This window comes from Notolepis coatsorum (assembly GCF_963971535.1).
Source record: "Notolepis coatsorum genome assembly, chromosome: 3".
Taxonomy (NCBI): domain Eukaryota; kingdom Metazoa; phylum Chordata; class Actinopteri; order Aulopiformes; family Paralepididae; genus Notolepis; species Notolepis coatsorum.
In genome coordinates this window covers 195,449,758-195,471,905 of record NC_140167.1, presented here as the reverse complement: position 1 = coordinate 195,471,905, position 22,148 = coordinate 195,449,758, and the positions used below count along the sequence as shown (strand labels likewise).

General features: G+C 42.5%; 1 protein-coding gene across 3 annotated transcripts in view; it reads left to right on the top strand.

Annotated features, from left to right (window-relative positions):
* Positions 1-22,148, top strand: part of LOC311224760 (rho guanine nucleotide exchange factor 7-like) — a 99,917-nt gene that overhangs the window by 42,743 nt on the left and 35,026 nt on the right. For all 3 annotated transcript variants that reach the window (XM_084309864.1, XM_084309862.1, XM_084309863.1), the window contains exons 10-15: positions 5,149-5,235; positions 5,454-5,532; positions 6,079-6,218; positions 10,123-10,344; positions 10,889-10,982; positions 16,373-16,462. In XM_084309864.1, coding sequence (XP_084165990.1) covers positions 5,149-5,235; positions 5,454-5,532; positions 6,079-6,218; positions 10,123-10,344; positions 10,889-10,982; positions 16,373-16,462 — 712 coding nt within the window. The remainder of the gene's footprint in view (positions 1-5,148; positions 5,236-5,453; positions 5,533-6,078; positions 6,219-10,122; positions 10,345-10,888; positions 10,983-16,372; positions 16,463-22,148) is intronic.

The following is a 22,148-nucleotide window of genomic DNA, read 5'->3' as shown; positions in this document are numbered from 1 at the left end:
GGGGGGGGTAACATCAACTCAAGAGACATTAACACATTGCCCGCCGGGGGTTATGCCCATCTCATACCCCTCTCTGCCAGCGCTGTAAGTCTATGGAGATGTTTACCTTCTTTGCAGGGCTATAACTTTTAAAATGTTATTGCTATATTGACATTACTATGGCCCATTCAACATCGATTATCTATCATTCAGGATGTGGGAACGTTATACTTTTTCATTCATACATTGTTGTGTTAATACCTTCTAGAATATAAGTATGTTTTTAATCTTTTCTGCTGTAATTCCAAAAACGCTAGTTATAGGCCCAAACGCATAATATAGATTATCGATTGCTGTTTCCCCCCCATACACGCTACACCAAAAAACTCAAATGTATATGATCGGTATAAATTATGCCTCATCATGCTCGGAGGAAAGGGGGGGGGGGGTCGTTTATAATTCCCCGATCATCAGTAACTGCTTTATGTAGGTTGGGTGGATATATTGATCAGATGGTTTGCAAACAAGGAAATGCACAATCGGGTTGAAAATAACGTTATATTCCTCTTACCGTGGGCCAATGAGACTGGCGGTGAACGATCCCAATTATACGACGCCGATCGCCTAGGTCCATTTCCGGTTTTTATGGCGCAATAAACGCCGAAATCATATCGATTATTAAGTTTAGAAAGCGATCCATATGTACTATAGTGTCTGCCGGGAGTCTGATGGCACATCCTGTTTGCGAGTGTAACCCGCCCGACCATCCACCAGGCGGCGGTATTGAGCCGCCGTTGCAGTCACCTATAGGGTCCAGCTGCAGGACCGGGGGTGGGTATATGAATTATGAATGCCATGGCGAAAAAATGAAATATTGATCTAAAAAACGATGTACAGCGATCCTGGCAGACAACGCATGGCGGCCAATAACGCTGGACAGCGTTTTTGCCGCTTTATTTAACCAAAATGACATCACAACTCAATAACTCTCAAACCCAAGACGGTTTGTAGTTTTTGGATATGTGTGAGATGATGGGAAATGGGTAAATCTTCTTTATTTTATGGTGGAGTGTTTCTTTAAGTAAGAGGTTTGTCATCTCGGCTGCATTGCCAATCCTCATTGCTTCCAGTTTGGTATGGAGCAACCGAATGGTTTTAAGTATTTATAAAGGGCCAATAAAGCCCACAACACATAATTAGAGACAGTTTTTTCCCCAGAGCCATCACCACCCTGAACTCTAACATGCACTAATAATTCACCTTTCCCCCTCCTCCCACACTGTGCAACATCCTGATGTGCAATATCCACAGTGCAATACCCACCCACCACCGTCTGACACTGATTGTTATTTGTATATTGTTATTTTGTATATTGTACAGGACTGTAACATTGTCTTATTGTATAGTATTTAATGTTTCTGTATAGTCTTTTATTACTTGTGATTTTATTACTGCACCTTAAGTTTGAGTCCCAAATCTCGTTGTATGCAAATATAATGACAATAAAGTACAATCCAATTTCCTTTCTTAGATAATCCACTAGATCAGGGGTCAGCAACCTTTACTATCAAAAGAGCCACTTTTTCCCCGTCCCACAAAATAAAATGCTCAGGGAGCCGCACAACCTATTTACCCTTAAAGGGGAACTATTTTACTATTTCTTTCACTATTTGGGCACTTTTACACAATTCCTGTGAGTTTATGGAACACCTCTGTAATTATATATTTTTGTTGTTGTTTTGTATTTCTAATCAAGTACTCAAAAACAGCATTTTTCTACCTCAAGATCTCGAGCCGTTTTGAGCCTGGCCACCTAAACCACTGCGCCGCGGCGCCGGCGCCTGAACATTAACATGCAGCGGTGTCTTTCTGACATCACAAATCATCACATTTTCAGATGACTCAGTTCAGTGAGGGTGAATATTGTGAGAGGAGAATTGGAAGAATGCGCCAATATGAGAATTAGAGACATAGATCATATTAATATAAGTCCACATAGCTAGGAAACAATGCTAAACACTGAAAAAGGCCATTTATAAGATAGTTCCCCTTTAAAATGAAGATAACACAGTGTATAATGTTTTATATATCCCCAAGCATACCCCACATTTGGCATAAAACGCCTGACAATTGCATACCCAAAGTAATTTGCGATTTATTATACTTTATACTTATAGCACACAGTTTGTTGCATTAATGGGATTATAAAGCAACAAAAAGAAAAAGAAAAATCTTTTTATTGCTGTTTTTACCTGTTATAACAAAGGAAAACCTCAAACTCTTATGAAGAGTAGAAAAAATACTGGCTGTGTAGACCTATTTTTAAATAAAACACAGAAGAGGAGACAACACTGGTGTCTTTTGGCCCGACTTTGAAATAAAACCCTGAACTATTCAGGTATATTTGAGTCCTTCCCTTATTTGTGGAACATTTATAAAATAAAAAGTAGTCCACTTTGAAAAAAGACTACCATGTGTAGACCTACTTTGAAATAAAACACAGAAAAGGAGAAAAAACACTGGCATCTGTAGACCTACTTTGAAATAAAACCCTGAACTATGCAGCTCTATTAGAGTCCTTCCCTTATTTGTGGAAAATCTATAAAATAAAAAGTAAAATTTTCGTTGTTCGCAAATTTCGCACCACATATCAGGCATACAGGTAAGCCTTTTGTTGACTAAATATCTTAGTTGATGAAATATTTTTTCATTTCAGTGTCACAGTATGACATTGATCTCCAAAATAAAAACTAAAAAAATATATAATTTATTTTTATTTTTTATGATTTTTTTGGGCCAGGGAGCCGCAGCTGATTGGCTAAAGAGCCGCATGCGGCTTCGTAGCCGCAGGTTGCCGACCCCTGCACTAGATGAATAAAACATTAGTCATAAGACTATTATGACGGAACAGAGAGAGAATATCGCTCTAAGAGTAACTATCCATGCGGTTCGGTGAAGCTTTCACCCCAACATCTTGTATCTAAATGATCTGAATTTAATTTTAATTGCAACAACCACTGAATTGCATTAACTCAATCAGCGCCAGATGGCGCTGTGTACCGTGTGGTAAGAAGGCCACCGCCTGGGAATACATGGCGGTGTTTGCAGGGCTCAAACTATATTATATATCATAGCTATGGATATAATACTATTGCCCATTTGACATTGAGTATCTATTGTTCAATTTGTGAAAAATAAAAAAAAAATTCATCCATACATTCCCGTTTTATACCGTGGTGAATACGAGTATAGTTTTAGAGTAATCCTGTCTAATCCCAGAAAACGACGCTATGCAGCAATAGGTGCATTTCACTAAAAACCGTGGCGTTTGTCGCCTGTATCAACAATCAATCTGAAATCAACGCTATATTATCGGTATTATGTTTCATCATGAATGCATGAAAGGTGGGGTGGGGGGGTTGTTTTTCTATGCTTTGATCGTCGGTGAAAGGATTCTTGGATCAATGCAAGATTGATACCATATAGCCCTTACTAGGATGTACTCTAAAAAGAATATTCCAATTATCTGATCGCCATTCCAAGTATTGATGTCGATCGTGTTGCCAACATAATCCACCAAAGAACATGAACCAGGGGTGCTTGATTCTCCTCAATCCATGTGTTATAATCGCTTGTCCTGCCCGACGAGGAAAACCCTGCCCGGACACTTTAGATCGACGCACAGCTCAAGACAGAGTTTCAAAGGGTGTGCAATACCGGCCGCAAGGCGGCAGGTGGCGGTATTGGACGTTTGCGATCTCAGAATCATTCCCAATGGTAACACAGGCTCCCTCTATGGATTATGAATGGGAATATTGAATAAAAGAAATAACGATAGAAAACCCGACTTTTCTCGGGTTTGTCGCTCAAGCGTCAGCGAGTTAACCCGACTTTATTCGTGAGTGGCGTCCAATGAGTTAACATACTAGTGATCATATTTGAGGCTACATTACTATACATAATTATTCTGAAAATGTCTTCACATAACAGCACCATCTAGATGGAACTCTTTATTATTATTATTATTATTATTATTATTATTATTATTATTATTATTATTATTATTATTATTATTATTATTATTATTATTATTATTATTATTATTATTATTATTATTATTATTATTATTATTATTATTATCACTTCCAGGCAGAAGTCTTGATTGTTATGACGTAACTCCCAGACAGAGTCCTCTATTATTATGACGGAACCAAACCTATTTTAAAGAGCTCTTGTTTATGAAAATGCACAACTCCATTATGACTTTCAGACACAACTATTGATTGTGGCGCAGACAGACCTCTCCCGATGGTACACTTCCTCAGAATGGTTAAGCAGCACTTTATCTGATATTTAAAACTATTTAGACTACTAGATTCTTAAGCTAAATATCAAAATGAAATGCTATTGTATTGATTTATAATAATCGACATGTTCCAAATATGAATGGATTTAATATTGAGAGAGTCACTGAATGTAAATATCCTGGCCTTTGGATGGATGAGAAATTCACTTTTAAATATCATATAGATAATCTTGTAAGTGACGTAAACATGTTTTTATACAAAGACCGAAACCAATTTGCCTATCCTTAGCAGAAAAAGGACATTCAAAGCAATCTTTCTATCAGTTTTCGATTATGGTGATTCAATATCTTAGCTGTATTGCTGGCGATGGATATGGTACTCCATCACTGTATCTTATAGAACACGGTTGGGTCCTCCTTCTCTGGAAGATGGGCACCGTTATCTATTCATCTATAGTCCCTTTCCAAGTCCTCATTGGAAGGTTACCTCCTTATATCACATCACTGTTAATCTGGCCTATTGGGCTTCTGTGAAACCCACTCTAATGACTGTCTATTGCTCCGAGTACCTCAAGCACGGACTGAATTGGGAATGGCTGCTTTTAGTGTTAGCGCACCAGACTCCTGAACCAGTTTTGATCCACTCATTTGCTTTTCTTTTAGCTTTTAATTGTAATCTTGGCAGTGGCACACATGTAAATAAGGTCCTTTAACGATTTCCCAAGAAATAGATGAAGTTTAAATGAATACCTCTCCACTTGTTGGTGGAGAGATTTCTACTGTAACATGCATTGCTGTAGAGGTCAGGTGATATGCTTAACATTAATACATTAACCAAGTCTCTCTCTCTCTCCTCTCTCCAGGAAAGATGTGAGCGTTATCTAATGCTCTTCCCTCATGTCCTCCTCATGCTGTCTGCCAGCCCCAGAATGAGTGGTTTCATATTCCAGGTCTGACTTTACTCTTCACTTCTAGATAAAGCTGTGCATTGGCAAGAATCTGGCCATACAATACATATCACAAGACGGGGGTTATGATTCAATATATTGTGTTACTAATGTGATGAACCTCTGTCCTGATATAATACAGTATGTTGTTACTAATGTGATGAACCTCTGTCCTGATATACAGTATGTTGTTACTAATGTGATGTGATTAATCTCTCCAGGGGAAGCTGCCGTTGACTGGTATGACGGTGACCAAACTAGAAGACTGTGAAGCCCATAGAAATGCCTTTGAACTCAATGGTGAGATTCTGAACAATGGATTTTCAACTTCTATCACCAGTAATAAATCTGAGGGCAGAACGCTAGACTGAGTCCAGAGGTTTTAAAGTTGAAGCCGCAGCGTGCCTGTAAATCACATCACCATTGTCCGCAGTTGATAAGAAAACAGCTTCAACAATCCTCTTTCTACTAATCGCAGGAAAGCTGGAGCTTAGGGCTGGGCAATTAATCTAATCTTATTTTCAATTATGATTTTGGCTTCCAACGATTATGAAAACGAGGATTAGCCAGGTCAAGCCTTTGAGACAGCTCATGTTTTTGTGTTTCAATTGAATTATATTTAAAGTTCAAGGAAATCCATTGTAAAATAAAAAGACCAGTTTATTTTTTTGTTCAATAAATGCATGATGAGTAATTGTGTTAAATAATCGTGATCTCAATATTGACCAAAATAATCTTTGATTATGATTTTTCCCACAATCGGGCAAGGTTTTCCTCTGACAGTATTGATGTACTGATGCATGTGTATAACATGTGCTGTGTGTATGTCGTGTCGTGTCTCTGCAGGCAGCCTGTTTGAGCACCACCTGGTGGTATGTAACCACCAGCAGGACCTGCAGGACTGGCAGGAACACCTGACTCGGCAGACCAAACACACCACGGCCAGCGCACCCAGCCACAAGCCCCTCACCATGCCCTGCCACACGGTCCGTAAAACAAACGCTCATGCACCCGTGCACACTTTTCAAAGGGATAACTCCACCATTTCTAATTAACCATTTCTAATTAGCCTATCTGATTTAGTCCATCTGAAAAGTACACTATTTGTACCAGTTTCTGAGATATAGGAAGTCGAAATTATTGTTATTAGTAGTAATAACTAGTAATAACAGCTCCATCTCCAGCATCCTCCTCCCGATGTACCCCACCCCCCTCCTCCTCCGCACATGTCCAAACCATCTCAGTCTTGCTTCTCTCACTTACTGCCCGAACTGCTCAACATGGGCCGTTCCTCTGATGTAGACATTTTCGATTTTGTCCAACCTTGTTACTCCCAGAGAGAACCTTAACATCTTCATCTCTGCCACCTCCAGCTCCGCCACCTGCTTGTTGGTCAGTGCCACTGTTTCGAGACCATAGAGCATAGCTGGTCTCACTACCGTGCTGTAGACCTTTCCCTTTACTCTTGCTGGTACCCTTCTATCGCAGATCACCCCTGTCATCCTTCTCCACCCGCACCACCCGGCCTGCACTCTCTTCTTCACCTCCCTACCATACCACAGTCCCCATGGACTGTTGACCCCAAGTACTTAAACTCGTCCACTTTTGGTACCTCTACTCCTGGCATCATCACCACCCCTCCGTCTTCCTTCCCGTTCACACACATATACTCGGTCTTGCTTCTGCTCACCCTCATCCCCCTTCTCTCCAGTGCATGCCTCCACTTCTCCAGGTTCTCTTCCACCTGCTCCCTGCTCTCACTACAGATCGCGATGTCATCTGCGAACATCATGGTCCACGGGGACTCCTGCCTGACCTCGTCTGTCAGCCTGTCCATCACTACTGCAAATAAGAATGGACTGAGGGCCGACCCTTGGTGTAATCCTACCCCGACCTTGAACCCTTCAGTCACTCCCACTGCACACCTCACCACAGTCGCACTGCCCTCATACATGTCCTGTACTCCCCTCACAAACTTTTCCACTACTCCTGACTTTCTCATACAGTACCACACCTCCTCTCTTGGTACCCTGTCATACGCCTTCTCTAGGTCTACAAAGACGCAATGCAGCTCCTTCTGGCCTTCTCTATACTTCTCCATTAACATTCTAAGGGGGAACAATGCATCTGTCATGCTTTTCCCTGGCATGAACCCATACTGCTGCTAATCCTCTCCTCTTAACCTAGCCTCCACTATCCTTTCCCATAGCTTCATGCTGTGGCTAATTGATTGATTGATTGATTGATTGAAAACTTTATTAACAGATTGCTGAATGGGTACAGTGCAGTACAGCTCAATACATACAATTGTTAAGGGGATGCAGACCAGAGAAAGACTTTCGTCTTGTTTACATCAGGGTCCCCCCTAATCAGCTTTATTCCCCTGTAGTTGCTGCAACTCTGTCCTCTCTCGTTCAATGGAAATAATAATAATAATAAAGAAAAAGAGACTCTCAGTCCACTGCAGGTTTCGTTCTCCTTCCCTTCTCCAAGACAAAATCAAACATGTGATAAAAAAACGCAACGTAAATAGTCTCCCCCCCACCCCAAAAGGTTATTTTCCCCCAAAAAATAAACATGTGTGCGTGTGGGGCGATTGCCGCAAACCACCAAAACAAACCAACAAACAACTTGTTCTGGCGATTAGCTTCCGCGGCAGAATCCAGTCAATTGGGACAAAGTACAAATAAAAGAAAACAAATTCAAGAGCTCTATGCTCACAAATTGGGCTGTCTAAGGTCTCACTCGAACACACCTTCTTTAAACCACCCCCCCCCCCTCTCACATGTTTCCTCCATCCCTTTAACATATACCTCCTTACTGCTGGGTTCGAGCCCAGCTCTCGGCGTTGCTACCAGCTTGGCTGGTCGTTCATACTAACACAATTGGCAGTGTTAGGGGTGGGAAAGCTTGTGGGTGGGGATTGGACGTTGTGGACAGCGACTCCTACAGGTCGGTTGGTGCGCCTGTACAGCAGAATCAGGAAGTAACGGGGCCTCCCACGCGTTACTCCTCGCCACTGAGAGATCGCGCTGTTCAGGTGAAAAGATGCGACGGCTGCCTCCTCGTGTACTGGAGGGGACACGTGATGCAAGGCTTCTATCCTCACTACAGCCGACCAGTGGGAGGCATAGTCCAGCAACGTTCGAGACAGGGGAGGGAAGAATTGAAGGGAGAATTGGTGAGGCGAAATTGGGATGAGAGAAACATTTTAAAAATAAGGAGAAAAAGTGGATACAAAAATAAACATGTACCTCCTTACAACCATCTTAACACTTTCAGAGCCCAAGCTTAATCTTGATTTACCGCTTGAATGCCCACCATCCACTTCAATGTTAGCGTTAATAATAGCGTTAATAACGCGTAATCTATGTTTTAAATTATGGCTGTGTCTAATCTGCCAGTCGCTTATCAATGACTCGTTTTCCAGTCAACATTGTCGAAGCGGTTCGTCCGCACTAATACACATTGGCAGTATTAGGGGGAGGGAAACTGATGGGTGGGGATCGGGCGTTGTGGACAGCGACTCCTACAGGTCGGTTGGTGCGCCTGCGCAGTAGAATCAGGAAGCGACGGGGGCGGGGCCCCTCCAAAGCCCAGACCCCTGACGCTGAAAGATCGAGCCGCGCAGGTGGAAAGATGCGACTGCTGTTACCTCGAGTATCGGAGGGGACTCGTGCTATGTATGACTTAGTCCACATTGCAGCCGGCTTGTGGGAGGCATGAAACAACGTTCAAAGACGGGGGAGGGTTGAATTGGATGATACGAAAATTGGGATGGGAGAAACATAGAAAATGGGAGAAAAAGTGGATACAAAAAAAACATTGTCGAAGCGGATTGTTTTTTTATCGGTTCATTTTCATTTTATAGCATTTTCAAAAGCCCTCGTTTTCAAGGAAAATATAAATATTCCATGATAATCGTCCTTTACTGGAATATTCTAGAATACATGTCATTTTTCTGCCTATTTATGAATCGTTTTCAAATAAACGCTAGATTATCGATAGTATGTGTATGTATGCACGCTTTATAGGCGATCTGAAAAATCGATTATCTGATTTCCTCAAAGCGATCGCCCACACACACACACACACACACATAGGGCGAACGCTGAGATCTCTGTGAATACAACTCTGATTATCCCAAGACTTGTAAAATAGATTCCTTACCTCAGATCAGATGTTCTCCAAAAAGATCATTCCAATTCCTGATCGCCATTCCAAAAATCGATCGTTTTTATTGATCCAACGCTACATACTGTATTATGTATTCCACGCTGTTCTGAGGCTCCACAATGAATCCGATCGGCTCGGGTTACATGCCTGAGAAGTAAAATGTGGATTCCGGATTTTTCTTTTCTCATCTATTTTCATTGAGTCCATTCCAAAAGGGGCATTACCATCTGGGAGACGATAGGGGGCGGTTTTTTCACATCTGAGCTCCTACAGGGGCTGCATACCAACGGGAGACTCTGTTGATGAAATATGAATTCAGATCGCTAATTAAAATGTAACGATAATTGTCGTCGTGGGCATTCAGGCATTGGGCTGATAAAACGTCTTATCACGTTTTGGGCATTGAAAGTGTTAAAGGGACATTCTGGGGGGGTCTCACTATGATACGAGTTATAGTATATACCGGTATTGTATACTGTGTATATGTAGTTACAGTATATGTGATAACTCACTATGATACGAGTTACAGTATATATTGTATACTGTATATGTAGTTACAGTATGTGATAACTCACTATGATACGAGTTATAGTATATATTGTCTACTGTATATGTAGTTACAGTATATGTGATAACTCACTATGATTTACAGTATATGTAGTAACATGTCGTTGTCTTTCTCTCTCTCTCTCTCTCTCTCTCTCCCGTCCTCAGCTCCCCTCCCACCCCTTGACTCCGTCCCGGCACGCCGACGGGAGGGCCATGACGGTGGCCCCGGCCTACCACACCTTGCCCCACCCCTCCTCCCACAGCACCTCCCTCAGCACCATGATGTGGGGCCCCCTGGAGCCCCCCAACACCCCCAAGCCCTGGAGCCTGAGCTGCTTGCGCCCCGCGCCCCCTCTGCGGCCCTCCGCGGCCCTCTGCTACAAGGAGGTGAGGGAGTCTAGTCTTGAGGGTCAGAAGATTGTTTTTGTGCAGAGAACGTTGTAGAAGGCTGCAATCAAAGTGCAGGGCTGGGACACTGAAGAGGGCCTGAGTGCTGAAATCAGTGCATGACCTTCTGCATTCATAAATAAAAGTCATTTTTAAACATCTAATAAAATTAAGTCAGAAGCTTTTTCTTGACCCCCCCCTCCCCCCCAGGTGGTCTTATACTGATTTCTGATGACGATTCTTTCTCTGATGGACAATCCTTTCTTTTCTAACTAGTACAGTGTTTGTGTCGTAGATATGATTCATAAGTAGCTACATAAGCTGATAGAGTTGTTGTACCCTTCCTGCTGACTTGTTTTTACTAAACTTGTAACAAGTCACTTTGGATAAAAGCGTCAGCTAAATGACCAAATGTAAATGTATATAAGGAGTAACTTTTTTTTGAAAGTGTCCATTATTCTCTCTTTCTTTGTGTTTGAGATTTGGGATTTTTTAAAGTGTTTGTTACTTAATTATTTCTCGTCTCCCTCTCTCCCCCTCGCAGGACCTCAGTAAAAGTCCTAAGAGTGTGAAGAAGCTCCTGCCAAAACGCAAGCCTGAGAGGAAGCAGTCTGAAGAGGAGTTTGCCCTGAGGAAGAGTACGTCCCGTGTTGATATATATACAGATGATGTGATCTTTTAAACACGCAGTGCGACTGCTGACACGCACATGACGTCTGCTCGAGGGGCACAGTGAGAGGGGGTCCGGAGGAGAGATGGAACGCCAGCTGCCGCCACCTAGTGGTGACTCTGGTGCACTCGCGTGACACCGGTGTAGTTTCAATGTTTGCTCATTGCCAGCGTCATAAATGGTAAATGACTGCGTTTTATATAGTGCTTTTATCCAAAGCGTTTTACAATTTGTTCCTCACATTTTACCCATTCACTCACACAACAACGGCGGAGGCAACCATGCAAGGTGCCAACCTGCACATTGGGAGCAATTAGGGGTTAAGTGTCTTGCTCAAGGACACTTCGACGCGCTGCCCGGGAGAAGCGGGAATTTAACCAGGAACCTCTGAATTACCAGACTGCTGCTCTACCTACCGAGCCACTGTTGCCCCCATTGTCACGTCAGACAGCAGTGCACTAGCCTCAACTGTTTAACCTCGACTACACGCCTCCTTTGACATCTGTTGCGCTTTCCAGAAGTTCCTTCATTAATCTTTATTTCATCTCGAAGGATCATTGAGGGCAAGCTCTCATTTACAAGGAAGTCGAGAAATACAAAACATAATTTTTTTTAAACGATATAGAAACAGAAAGTCAATTATTTTAAACATTTAAAGTATGTAAAACCAACTGCAGACTGCAGTGAAGTGGTTTCGCTATTAACGCTATTTAAACTGACCAATAGATACTAATGAATTGAGTTTTAGTGCAAATGCATATTGCAAAACATTCCATGTTTCTGGGGCACAGAAGCTAAAAGCAGATTTTCCTAATTCAGTGCACACATCTGAAGACTATTCTCCTCCTGAAGAAAACAATAGATGGAAAATATGCCTTTTGGAACATTGTCAGTCAGAACATATACTAGGTCCGTAAAAAAAAAAAAAAAAAAAAAAAATGTATCTCTCTTTCTCCGATTTTTCTCAGTTTTCTCCCCGTCCCAATTTAGTCGTTATGCCAATTCCCCCCCCTCCCCTACCTGGTTGTTGTGCGCATGTTCTCCTACTGGTCGGTACAAGGGAACCCTGAAGTATCCGCACGCTTCCTCCGACACGTGCGGCGACAGCCAGTGGCTTCTCACTTGGCAGCGAGGGCTCTCATTGGTGAAGTGTAACGCGTGGGAGGTCACACTGCCCAGACCTGACCTGTAGGCGTCGCTGTCCACAACGCCAGTTTCCCACCCACGGCTTCCCTCCCCCTAACCCAGCCAAACGAGTTAGTATAGCGATCAGCACAAGCCAAGGCAATGCTGACTCCGGGAGTCGAGACCGCAGCCTCTTGCATTGGTGACGAGCGCAATCTCCGCTACGCCACCTGACCGCCATACTAGGTCCGTTTTACCCCAGTATTTTCAAACATTACCAAGACAAACCACAACTTTTACATCCACAAAATACAGCTATCCAATTTAAGAACGTCATATTCACCTGTTGCCTAGTGTTATCCTAGAAAACATGTCTCCATATTTGTTGTCGTTGTTAACTGTTGGGGGTGGGGCTACCCATTAGTGTGTCTGGATGATGGACTGGGCCTCTTAACGAGCTCGCCTCTCTTCCTGTGTGTCTGTGCTCTTGGTTGATGGACTCTTACAGTTTTTCTCAATTGCTTTGGTGCATTTCTCTGATCAGAATTAAAGTTATCATAACTGTTAGTGCATTTCTCAAAACAATTAGTACAAACTGCAAAACCTAGGTGATAACCTGCAGAAGCGTGTCACTTGCTCAAAATGGATAATTCATTCCTCAAAAGCAAGTATTCATGTCAATGAAAGTGTCACTGTCATCAAAATGAAAAGTCCTGACACCATTGTTTATGAACAAGATAGTCAAATGGCTTTGCCATGTTTTCGTTATGACAGTTCACTCAAGTGTTTTCCAATGCAAAAAAAGTCAGATCTTGGTGACACTTTCTGAAAATGCTCAAGACAGCACTATACACTATTTGCACAGCCATTTGAAATCTACAGTTACACATTGCTGTATTTAGTGAGGTAGTGAAGCTAGACCAGCACTCTCAGGTTCAAGTATTTAATGGCAGCCTGAAACAAACATGTTTCGGAATTACATATTCCTTCTTCAGTGTTCAGGGGAGGAAATTAGGCCACTTTACTCGCCAAATGCGAGTATTTTTTACGTTTGGCGAGTGATTCATGAAGACCACTCGCCAGTCTGGCGAGTTGACAGTGCCACGAGAGCACTGCACAAGACCCGCGGACATATATAATGTTTAATAAAAGTTCCCGCAGTACTGGCCAACCCGCGGACATATATAATGTTTAATAAAAGTTCCCGCAGTACTGGCCAACCCGCGGACATATATAATGTTTAATAAAAGTTCCCGCAGTACTGGCCAACCCGCGGAAATATAGAATGTTGAATAAAAGTCCTGTGGTACTGGCCATCAGTCAAGGAAGCACTCGCAAACAGATAACGTTAAACACAGAAGATGGAAAACAGACAGACTGAGCAACGGGGAACTGCATCCAGGCTAGTACAACTCTCGAGTCCAAGGCAAGGACACATTTAAATTACAGAGGTGTATGTTAGTCTATTGCGCACCGGACTACGACGTAAGGTTAGACATTTTATTTCATGCTCAAAAGCCCCTGGCTTGCACATCGCAGTCACGAAAGGGGCTAGCTCAACCAGTGCACAACAGCAGACCAACCCAACTGACGTTACCACAACACTTGACGGTACTTCAAGTTCACAGCACTGTCGTAAGGCCACCGTGCCGTCTTAAAGGCACAGTGAACACTCGGATGCATACACAACATTGACGTGGCTTGACAACCGAGGTTCAAAGTTAACTTGATTGACTGATTGAAAACTTTATTAACAGATTGCAGAATGGGTACAATACAGTACGGCTCAATACACACAATTGTTAAGGGGATGCAGACCAGAGAAAGACTTTCGTCTTGTTTACATCAGGGTCCCCCATTTTCAATTCATCATAACATATGACATACACGACATACAGATAGACAGTACTGCTACATCTATACATTTCACATCTATCTATCTATACACTTCACAACATACTTCGGTTTTTTTCTTTCACTGCCCAACCCAGTCCAACCCAGCATCTTTCACTGCCCAGTTCAGCCCAACCCAGTCCAGAATAGATCCCTCTTTCATGTTAATATGTGTTATGCTAATATTGTGAAGAATAGAGACTGTTATTAATGTTTTATGCTAATAAATATTTTAAAGAGTAGAGACACGGTGTGATTATTACTATGATTGAAAATCAATTTAGACGAAGACATACAAAGAAGTAATTATCACAATTAGCGATTTTTTTGGGCTGGTAAAAAATCAGTTTGTCTGGTAAAAAAAATCAGATACTCGCCAGTTGGCTGGTAAGCCAAAAAGTTAGTTTCCTCCCCTGTCAGTGTTATAGCTTGCTTTTGAAGAAGGAATATGTAATTCCGAAACATGTTTGTTTCAGGCTGCCATTAAATACTTGAACCTGAGAGTGCTGGTCTAGCTTCACTGCTTCTTTTTTATATAATACTTAATGGGATTTCAGCACCCAGTGTAGAATCTTGAGAGCGCGGTCTAACTTGACATTTGTATTTAGTGAGGTAAATGAGTACAAGACACGTATGTTTCACATTTTTACTGCATATGCTCTTTGCAATTTTAATTTGTTCACAGCATTGTGCAAAAGAAAAATACAAACTAATTTACAACAAACATAAGAAACACCCTTTGGCCTTTGGGTAGAGCTGTGCACAACTGTAAACAATATTGCAGTACATATTGGAACTGAATTGGAACATACAACATACACAGTACTGTAAATCATTCATTCACATCCAGACGTTCCTGTCTGTCTGGCTATTGGATTCAGGAATGGGGAGTAGGGAGGGAGATATTCCACCAGCATCCTTTCATGTGCTGCAAACCACTGTGTGACCAGAATTGCGTGGTGAAAACGCACATTATCCCATACAACAACGTACTTGGTCAGATGGTCGCCATTTAGACCCCTCTCATTCTCAGGGATTATGTCCCTGTAAAGAGTGTCTAAAAAAGTCAGCAGATGTTGTGTGTTGTATGGACCAATGCGGGGCATATGGGTGAGGACGCCGTTTTCTGAGATGGCTGCACACATTGTAATATTCCCTCCTCGTTGGCCTGGGACATCAGTGGTTGTTCTGTCCAATGCGATTCCTTCCACGCCTTCTACCTTTTGCCAGATTGAAACCCGCCTCATCAACATATATGAATGTGTGCAGCGATTCCCTGGCATCCAGCTCCATTCAGGGGAAAAATTATAAAGAAATGTATAAAATGTGCTTGACAGATTTTGACAACTAGTTCAACATATTTGTATGTAATGACTCAAGCAATGAAATGAGGACTATTAGTTTTATAGGGAATGACTATTCAGCAGTCATAAGTATAGTTCATTTTGACTGACATAACCTAAGCAAATGATAATGTTATAAAACAGCAGAGAATTGTATGAAAGCAATTGATGCATGTCCAAAAGCATTTGCAATTTGTTCGGAGGAATGAGAAACTGCTACTATGATGTGCACAAATTACAAAATGTTGTGGAGGTTGAACTAACAGTTATGAGAACTTTAATTCTGATCAGAGAAATGCACCAAAGCAATTGAGAAAAACTGTAACAAGCTTAACGAGCTTAACAAGCCTCTCTTCCTGTGTGTCTGTTCTCCTGGATGATGGACTCTTAACGAGCCTCTCTTCCTGTGTGTCTGTGCTCCTGGATGATGGACTCTTAACGAGCTTAACGAGCCTCTCTTCCTGTGTGTCTGTTCTCCTGGATGATGGACTCTTAACGAGCCTCTCTTCCTGTGTGTCTGTTCTCCTGGATGATGGACTCTTAACACGCTTAACGAGCCTCTCTTCTTGTGTGTCTGTTCTCCTGGATGATGGACTCTTAACGAGCTTAGCGAGCCTCTCTTCCTGTGTCTGTTCTCCTGGATGATGGACTCTTAACGAGCTTAACGAGCCTCTCTTCCTGTGTGTCTGTGCTCCTGGATGATGGACTCTTAACAAGCTTAACGAGCCTCTCTTCCTGTGTGTCTGTTCTCCTGGATGATGGACTCTTAACGAGCTTCTCTTCCTGTGCGTCTGTTCTCCTGGATGATGGACTCTTAACGAGCCTCTCTTCCTGTGCGTCTGTTCTCCTGGATGATGGACTCTTAACGAGCCTCTCTTCCTGTGCGTCTGTTCTCCTGGATGATGGACTCTTAACGAGCCTCTCTTCCTGTGCGTCTGTTCTCCTGGATGATGGACTCTTAACGAGCCTCTCTTCCTGTGTGTCTGCTCCTGCTCAGGTACTGCTGCTTTAGAGGAGGATGCACAGATCCTGAAGGTGATTGAGGCTTACTGCACCAGCGCCAAGACCAGACAGACGCTCAACTCCAGTAAGAACACACACACTAACTCACATGCCCATGTGCACATGTGATTGCACACACACACGCACGCACGCACGCACGCACGCACGCACAGACACACACACACACACACCTACGCACGCACACACACACACACACACATTCACTCACTCACTCACTCACGCACACACACACACACACCTACTCACACATGCACACGCACGCACACACACATTCACTCACGCACGCACACACTCACACACATACACATTCACTCACGCACACACACACACACACCTGCTCACTCACACACGCACGCACATACACACACACACACACACACACACCCTGTAATATATATTATAGAATAATTGTATGTTACTTTCAATATACATTGTTTCCTGTCATGTTGTAATCTTCAACCTGTATTTTAGAACAGGATGACACAGGAGAATATAGAAGAAATAAATGACTGATATGTCTATAGAGTGAATGTATTCAGACAATAATAAATTATCTATATGTCTATAGAGTGAATGTATTCAGACAATAATAAATAACCTATGAATATGAAGGAGTCTGTATACCCCCCCCCTCATCACATGTGTCCGTCTGTGTTCAGTCCACGTCTATTGAGACACAAAAAATCCCAACAAAATGTATCCACAGAAAATAAATCTCCATGGGCCTAAACCAAGCGTTGGGCTTGACGACCGGTAAACTGAATAGATCTCGCCGGCACATCCCTGACGAGATGGCGTTCTACTGGGAAACCTTCAGATGAATTCAGATGAATTCCCCAGCCTTTGTTGTCTATTCACAGAACAAGGAAGCCGTTCAAACAGCGCGACATGAAGTCTTATTCGATCTGCCAACACATCATACACTTCTTCGCTAATCGGAATTTTAACAAAGTTATCGCTCTTAACCCCTTTTTCTACTAATGTAGCTACATTCTTCAGACAAAGCTGCAGCACTTGTCCTGTGCAAATGTAGCTTAACCCCAGTTCACGCCTTTTAGCGACTCTACTCTACTCTACATCGTACTTGGGACAAATAAGCACTCTCAAAACGTCCGGCTGTTTACCCTATCTCTTAATTCAATGGTGTCTATATGTTGTGTACCACTGTCTTCTTTTATTTTTGATAGAGCCTACTTGTGTGACACCACCACCAGTGTTGATATGTTGTGTCATGAACGCCCTTTGGGGACATTTTAGACCAACCGAACACACACACACACACACACACACACACACACACGCACACACATTCAAAATTCTTTCTTTTAATCTAAATCTCTAAGTGCATCATGAATACATAAGATTGCATTATCCCAGAGGTTCATGTCTCAAGCCACTGGTCTGTGTTTCCCCTCCGTCTGGCCTCTGTGACTCAGTGCTGTTGTTTAACCCTCCTAACAGTAACTTCTTCTTCCTGTCTGTCTCTCCTCTTCACTTCCTACTCTTGTTTTGGCATCTCGCTCTGGTTTGACTTCACTCGTGTTTCCCTTTCTTTTTCTTTTTCCTTTTTTTGTTTGTTCATCGTTCAATATGTCCCCTTTGTCCCTCACTATGATTTCCTCTTCTGATTTGATCCATCACTCCCCATCGTCCTGCATCCCGTCCATCGGTCATGGTCTTTTATGATTTCTCTACCCTCGTTATCCCCCCCGCGCTGCGTTGCTCTCTCCTCTTCCTCTCCGTTACGTCACCCCCCCACCCGCACCCGCCATGCCCCCACCCCTCCTCCTCCCCTCCACCGCTCATACACCCTCCCTACGCCCGCCACCCCCCCCCCCCCCCCCCCACCACTCCCCTCCCCTCCTCAAACCAGCCTGGCAGGGCACCGACTTGATGCACAACCACGTGCTGGCCGACGTGGACCGCTCCTGCGCGGACTCTCCGGGCCGCCGTAGCAGCGTGTCGCGGCCGGACGTGACCTCCGACCTCTCGGAGGACTCGGACTATGACTCCATCTGGACCAGCCACAGTTACAGGATGGGCTCGGTGTCGCGTAAGAGCTGCATCTCTCACCAGAACTAAACGACACAGCTGCGAGTACAACAACAACAACAACAACAACAACAACTACTACTACTACTACAACAACAGCAACAATGGCACACTGTCGCGCTGTACCCGTAAACACAACGCGCAGCGCGCTTACCTCTTTAACCTTCGGTGTATTTAAGATATTTTTAGATTTTAGAAAGTGATTTTTTTTAAGTTAAATTTATTTATGTAATTTATTTTATATTATCTTTTTTTTATTTATTTTTTGGTTTCTTAACACTTTGATTGCCTAAGGCTAAATTCATGATATACCATCCCTTGCCAGCTCTATTTGTCTATGGAGAAGTTCCCCTTCTTTGCAGGGCTATAACTTTTTAAATTCTATTGCTAGATTGCCATTATTAGGGCCCATTCAATGTCCTATATGTATTGTTCAGGGTGTATGAACGTTAAACTTTTTCATTCACATATTCATACTAAAATATGATCTAAAGTATAAGTATGTTTTCATCTCTTTCTGCAGCTTTCTCCAGAACGTGATTTATAGCCCCAAATGCATTATATTGATGATCAAATACAGTTTGATAGCAATCGGCGCGATATAAAAAAATCCAACTGGACGGACTTCTGGAAGTTACTACACGTCATCTGATGTTGACCGGATGGGCGAGGGGGCGTTTATAATTCCGTGGGCAGCGTTATACCATTCATCTAATGTGGGTCAAATGTTCATCATAGCAGTTAGTGTCGAACACGGTAATATTACACGCTAAAACTCACCCCAGTCTCCGCGGGCCGTTGGGCGATCAGCGTGGGGTAGACAGTTTTCCATTATGGGATGTCGAAATACCCGGTCCATTTCCAGGTTGTATAATACTATATACGTCCAAATCATGTTGTTTATCGAGTTATTTGCAACCGATCGATGTCCAGTGTATCAAGATGGAGTCCCGGGACCTATAGCGAGTGCCCGGAAGTAATATGGGTGATCAGCACTTCATCCACATAACTTCCTGTTTGGCGCTTCTGCCGATCGGCCACCAGATGGCGCTCTTGAACCGCTAGAGGATTGAGAGGAGCTCAGAACTGTGTGTGAAGGCTGCGGATGGAAAATATGATTCCGATCACAGATTTTTGAAATATTGATATTAAAGACGAGTTACGGCGTCCTCGGCAACTTGAGCATGGCGAGGAAGGACGCCTAAACACGTTTTCGGCACTTACAGTGTTAACTTATTTTTATTTATTTTGTATTCATATGGAACGGGTTTGTTTTGAATGTTTTGATAAGTATCTCCCTGTTGCCTTGACCACTTGCCCCTTTTTGTGTGCCTCCTCTTTCCGTAGTTGTCATGCAGTACGTGTTTGGTAGTGTTTGTTTTTATTGATCTTGAATGTGCCCACTCCTTATTTCACCTTAAATGTGGGGCCTCTCTGGGCAGAGAGTAAGGGGGGGCAGGTTAGTGGGGGGGGGGGCAGGTTAGTGGGGGGGGGACACACACACCATTGGGGACCGATGCTTTTCCTGTCTGATATTCAGATGTGATTCAGGAAGGAGTGTATTTTATTTACCATGTACTGCTTCTCTCCAGTATGTCTGTTTGCGGTATGTATGCTCAAAATATAGCACAGGCTCACGTAAACACACACACACATACATACACATATGCACATGCCCCTGCCATGTCCGATAATATAGCAGCATGTTGAATTTCTTTTTTTAACATTTGTCCAATGTTGCTTTATTTTTTAAATATTTTTTCATAACCTTGTGTTTTCTTTCTTCCGGTCCAAAGCAGTATTTGCATTTAGTGCACACTGCATGACTAGAATATAATAGAGAAGTAATTTCTAAACGTAATGCAATATGAAACCCTGGCCCACTCTTGGTAGCTTGGTGAGGATCACACCAGTCACGCCTCCACACACACACACGAAGGACCGGATGAAAGGCTACTCAATTGAGGAATGTGAATAGTAGTCTTATATTTAAGCTACTTTAATGTATTGTATAGTCTCTCCATGAGGTGATCCTTAGAAGGCCGATATTCTCAGACCCTGCGCCGTACGGCCTCTGCCCGCCATCGGTCGACCGATTGCAGGGAAAAGAAGACACTCAAAGACAGTTCCATTTGGTTTGGAGGTGGATACATTGATTAACTGGCTCATTGTAAAGTGGGCACAGCTCTCTTCTTTTTTTTATTTATTTTTTTACACTAGAGAAATTTGGTCGTGTGATTGTAAATGTAAACCATGTGTTCTAGTCCATGTATCTAGAGACTGAGGGTTGTTTATACCGGTAGCAAAGGCATTCCAGCCAGGGTCTGACGAATACAGGCAGTTCAACCACGTCTGTTTATCTTCAAAAGGAGCAGCCCCCTTGTCACGATACACTAGCATCCGTGCTGCTATCCCTCTCACATTAATAACTATTTTTATGAAGAAGTATTTTTCCAGTGTCGGTACACAACAACAGGTTGCGGTCTATTCAGAATCGAGTCTCCCTATAGGTATGTCAATTATTATGAGGGATATATTGGTCCATGTCATTTTACGTATTTATTATGAAATGATTTCTTCCACTTATTAATTTTGTATACAATATCTTTATCTTTTAATTTTTTTCAATTTATTTTTATTTTGTCTATCAATGTTTACAAAATGGTTACAAAAATGATCCCTGGAACAATATTTGATTTTGCTATACATTCTATGGAACTGTAATCAAGTTTACGGTGAAACTATAACATAAGAAAGTATTTGAATTATTTTGCACAATCGTGTGATGGGGAGGGAGGGAGGGGAGGGCAGGGGGGGTGACGAACAGAATCTGTAAAATTCTGTACTTTCCGTTGTCTGCCTAGAGTGTGTATGATATAGTCCCAAAGGTAGACCTAGGTATTCCTGTGTTACTGTAAAGTAAAAACTCATTCGTATTCTAAACTCTCACCTTCAGTGTTCTGGGAGTGTTAAAAAAAAAGAAGAAGAACGAAAATAAATTAAATAAAAATAATAGACTAAGAATATACAAGATCATTTCTATGTGAACATACACCATTCAATCTCAGATTACTGTCAGGGTGGACTTGAAATAATAAATGATAATAATACAAAAAAAAAAAGATGACGTAAATTGTAAATAGTGGTTGTCCTGGAGCAAGAAGAAGATAAAAAAAAAATCCTTAAGAGACATTCTATGAATATTTGAGCTGAGAATATGACTGTCCTGATGTTATGTGCTATACTTTTGTGACGGGTGTATTCCATGGTTTAAAAAAAACAAAACGACAAGGAAACGAGCTAAAAGCAGAACCACGTCAGGGGCAGGGTGACGAGCTGAACTGCCTTTGACCAATAATTGTCCTTTATGTGCTCTAATGCTGTATTCAATTCCATGATGTGACCATGTCTTATCTATGAACAGCGCCTCCAGAGTATTTGTTCTAAACGACTGAAGTATACGACGGGTCCCCAAAAAACACTGTATTATATGAGTTTTGAATAAATCTGTCATTTGGTAGACTCTGTGATGCTGTGTTGATTGTTTGTCAGAATTGCAGCTTGCGAGCGTGCGTTTGCTGTGACCCTGAGTGTGCTTTCCTTTGGAGTGGAGTGAGAGTTCTCATGGATTTAAGATTGTGTTGGTTTCATATTGTGTTTTGTGATATATGTGACTGGGATCTTCCTTTCCCCCGTAA